The 4744-nt window shown below is 40.7% G+C and overlaps 1 protein-coding gene across 1 annotated transcript in view; it reads left to right on the top strand.

The window, feature by feature from the left end:
• LOC123114440 (putative disease resistance protein RGA4) overlaps window positions 1–4744 on the top strand; it is a 6634-nt gene that overhangs the window by 459 nt on the left and 1431 nt on the right. Inside the window, exon 2 of the mRNA XM_044535922.1 lies at window positions 1196–4670. Coding sequence (XP_044391857.1) covers window positions 1207–4617 — 3411 coding nt within the window. The 5' untranslated portion in view covers window positions 1196–1206 and the 3' untranslated portion in view covers window positions 4618–4670. The remainder of the gene's footprint in view (window positions 1–1195; window positions 4671–4744) is intronic.

The raw sequence follows: 4744 nt of genomic DNA, 5'->3' as shown, positions 1-4744 counted from the left end.
CACCCAACGCAACTATATACCTTGTTTTGTTTAGTAATTTTGTTTCAGATGTATTGATTATATGCTTGAAGCTTTTAAGTTTAAGGTGTTTCTAGTGCATATTGCAAAATTTCTGTATGATATGTTCATCTCTTCAAGTTATACCGATATGCAGGCTTGTGCCTGTGACGAATTTGCTAGATTTGATCATTTACAACACTACCTAGAGAAGCCGTTTTGCAGAATTTCATAGGCACTCGAGGAATGAAGTCTGCTTTCACAAGATTCGAGTACAGGGCAACTCAAGAGCTAATTTCTGATGCGTATACATAGAAAAAAAAATGGGAAAGGTGTGACAGCTCCCGGGTGCAGGGGCACCCTCATGAACAGTAACTTGAAAACAAGATGAAAAAAAATTGAAAAATTCTGAAATGTTGGGGGATCAAATATGATCAAACTTTTGATGTTCTCGCAAATTTTCAGCCAGAAAAAGCACTCGAGGAGCCCTCACAAAAAAAAAACAGATTACTGCTCAAAAGTACACATAACTTTGAACACTGATTTTGTTTTTTTTTTCGGCGAGGGCTCCATGAATGTTTTTTGATGCTAAAACTTTGCATGAACGTTGAATGTTTGATCATATTTGTTCCCCCAAAGTTTCAGATTTTTTTTATTCTTTTTTCATATTGTTTTGAATTTACTGTTCATGAGGGTGCCCCTGCACCCGGGAGCTGAAAGTCCAGTCTCAAAAAAAATTAACTTCCTTTGTAGGTGTTGTGTGTCAACATTAAATAAATTGAAATGTCACCAATAAAATCTAATGCCATGTCATATTCTTCGGAGTACATAATTTGTTGGGTGATGATCTTGATCAAAGAACTGATACATAAGTAAGTATCCAGGTCAATCAACGGATAGATTTTTGAACAGGTGACTAACTCAATGATTGACAAACTGAAAAACACTCTTCCTGTGGCAAGGTCTAAAAGGCGCTTATCTCTAGTATTGCCTACCAATTCATACAGGAAGAAAAATTCGTCAGGTTACCAAATGCTTGAAAAGTTTGTTTTTACGCATTTAGTGGCCTGTATAGTTAGGCAGAGACCTCCTTGCCGAAATGAAGCTCATTATTAATATGCTCATCCCTTCCTTAACATGAGACAACTTTGCACAACTTCTTACAGACATGTGCTAAAAAATTATATCATTATTGCAGGGTTCCAAATCATGATGTCTGCAGCTGTAGAGCAGATAGCTGGTGGTTTCTCATCTGCAGTTATTCAACGTGTTGTTGACAAGACAATGGACTTCCTCGAGAGCAACTACAATGTAAGCCATGCTACTGAAGAGCTTCTGACCAAACTCCGCACAAGCCTCACCGTCGTGAAGGCCATAACCGAGGTGGCTGACAACCAGCTTATCGTCAGCACTAGTCTTACCAACTGGTTGAGGAACCTCCACAGTGCTGCCTATGAAGCGGAGGATGTGCTTGACAGATTTGATTGTCATGAGATAGTTGCCGGAAAGCGCAAGGTGAGTGAGCTCATTTCATCATCCGTCAGGGCCCTCAAAAGTTTGATTGTGCCTGATGAGAGTATGAAAAGGCTTGAATGTGTTGTGCAAAAGCTAGACCACCTTTGTGCAACGTCCAACACATTTGTTGAGCTAATGAAGCAGAGTAATTTAACCACCATGAAGGAGGAAGGAATTCGGAGAGAGACTACTTCTCGTGTTCCAGTTGATGTCAAGGTGTTTGGCCGCGATGAAGTTCTAGAGTTGATACTGAAAATTATTTTGGGTTCATCTAGCTCTGAACCAGAATCCAGCAGCTTAAGAGCAAAACTTGGGGCAAGGTACTGCGTTGGCGGTGTTGATGTCGTCCCAATTGTTGGTATGAGTGGGGTTGGGAAGACAACCCTTGCTCAAATTATTTACAATCATGAAAATGTGAAGCTTTACTTTAAGCACAGAGCATGGGTGTATGTTTCAAAACACTTCAGCATGAAAAGGACATTGCAAGAGATGTTGTGCTCTTTTAAAGGAAATGATTCGTCTTTTGACTACACTGATAGTTTGGAAACAATTGTCAACAATATTCAAAATGTCTTCCACCCTGAAGAAAGGTTCCTTCTTGTGCTGGACAGTGTTTGGGATGAGATGTGTGACCAGTGGAGTAGTTTGCTTACTGCCATAGCTCGTGAAGTGCCAGGAAGTGTAGTTGTTGTCACAACACAAAGCAAAAGGGTTGCCGATACAGTGGCGACAATATGTCAAGTTCCACTAGCACCTTTGCCATGGGAGAGTTTTTGGCCAGTGTTCCAGTATTATGCATTTGGCACAAGCAATGTTGTGGTTGAGAACAATCCGACTCTTTTGTTTATTGGTGAGAAAATAGCAAGAAAACTAGAGGGTCTTCCATTAGCAGCAAAAGTAATGGGAAATCTATTGAGGTCTAGATTAACTATAGACCAGTGGAGAAGCATCCTGGAGAGTGATTGGTGGGACCGGAGTGACGTTTTATGTGAAATCCTTCCATACATGGGAATTAGTTATCAAGATCTACACCCTAGACAGAGGCAGAGCTTTGCTTTCTGTTCGATCTTTCCACAGAACTACTTGTTTGATAAGGATAGATTGGTCAGTATGTGGATTTCTCATGATTTCATCCAACACAGTGGATTTGATGGAACTAGATTAGAGGATATCGGAGATCAGGTTTTTGATGAACTTGTACAAAGATCATTTTTTCAGTCTACATTCGACAACAAGAGGTACACTATGCACGATCTAGTAAGGGCTCTTGCAATTGCTGTTTCTTCATATGAATGCTTCTTCCACAAAGAGACCTCCCAGAGAGCATCACCAACTGTTCGCCACTTGGCTCTGCAAGTTGGCAATCAAATGCAAATTCATGAACTCAACAAGTATAAGAATCTGCGGACAATCTTATTGTTTGGCCATTGTGACAGTAATGCAATTTGTGATGTTGTGGACAATATGTTGGTCAACTCAAGAAGCATTCGAGTGTTAGACTTGTCTCATTTGGAGGTGATGACGAATATGCTGCCTAGCATTGCATCCTTGAGAAATTTGAGGTTCTTAGATCTTTCTTTCACAAGATTCAGCAATTTGCGCAACTTCCCTTGCAATCTTCAAGTTTTATACCTCCGTGGATATGCTCGCAATACTATTCCTCAAACCATCAACATGCTTGCCAACTTACGGCACTTGTATGTTGATGCTACAGCTCTCTCTCTGATTCCTGGTATTGGGCAGCTAAGTCAACTTCAAGAATTGGAGAACTTCAGTGCTGGAAAGAGAAATGGATTCATGATAAGTGAGTTGAAGTACATGCAAGAGTTATCTGGGAAACTTTGCATCAGTAACATCCACATCATCAAGAACAAACATGAGGCAATGGATGCCAATATGATTGAGAAGAAGCACCTTGAGGCCTTGGAGTTGAAGGGGAGAAATGTATCCAAAGATGTACTTGAAGGATTGCAGCCACACCCTAATCTGCAAGAGCTCATGATCGAAGGTTACGGGGCCACAAGTTTCCCGAGCTGGATGTTAGAAGCTCACCTCTTTACAAAACTAAAGTCCCTTTATGTTGGAAATTGCCGACATCTAGTTGTACTTCCACCATTTGGAAAGATCACTTCACTCAAGCATCTCACTCTAAATAACTTGCCGTCAGTGAAGCAAGTTGATGGAACATCTTTTGATTGTTTCCCAAATTTGGAAGACTTAAAAGTTTCTTTGATGACATCATGGACAAACTGGTCACATGCAGAAAGTGATCATGGCCCTCTACTTCAACGCGTCACAAGGTTTGAACTTCATGATTGCCCTTTGCTGAAAGAAGTGCCTTATCTATCATTCATGTCTTCGCTGTCAGAACTTGACATCTCGGTTTGTGGAGACTTTGTCAAGGCACTGCCACAATATGTACAACTCTTGACACATCTCAAAAAATTAAGCATGTCTTTCTGCGATCACACACTCCTACTCTCTGGGCAACACTTGAAGTCACTTGAGTATCTATATCTTAGAAAATGTGGAGGGCTGCGTTTGATTGATGGGTTACACTGTTTCCCCAACCTCAGGAAAGTTAATGTTTATGGTTGCCCCAACATTCTTACTGAATTCTCCGACCAATCAACTATACAAGATGAGCAGAGTGGACTTCGACTGACCAATATGGTTACAGATTACAGCTTGTTCAATAGAAATTGTTTTCTGCCTTCGGTGCGAGATCTGCTCATCGCTTATATAGATGACCTTTATTTTACCCCAGAGCAGGAGGAATGGTTTGAACAGCTAATCTCTGTCGAAAAAATCGAGTTTGGTTTCTGTAATTTTCTGGAACGGCTCCCTACTACACTAGCAAGACTTACCTCATTAACAATACTTCATCTCAAATGGACAAGACCAGTTTTCCTGGAAGGAGTTGTACCACAGAACCTCCAAGAATTGGTCATGAATGGCTTTTCGGGTGAGACAGAAAACAATTTCAAACCTGGAGGATCAGAATGGGTAAACATTTCCCATGTTCCATATATTCGGCTTAATGACAAGACAGTCCAAAATCTGTCAGTTAATGCTGCCTCATCATCCTCAAACCACCAAAGTTAAGCAATGATTTATCTGTTCTCCTTGGCTGCCTCCGTGTTAAAAATAATATCTCTGTAAGTAACCACATTTTCTGCTCTGTAAATTCTTATGATTGTTCATGTCAAGGTTTCTAGGGTACTACGCCCCC

Source organism: Triticum aestivum, chromosome 5B (genome assembly GCF_018294505.1).
Source record: "Triticum aestivum cultivar Chinese Spring chromosome 5B, IWGSC CS RefSeq v2.1, whole genome shotgun sequence".
Classification (NCBI taxonomy): Eukaryota; Viridiplantae; Streptophyta; class Magnoliopsida; order Poales; family Poaceae; genus Triticum; species Triticum aestivum.
Note: the sequence above shows the minus strand (reverse complement) of the source record. Positions and strands in the feature narration are given on the sequence as shown.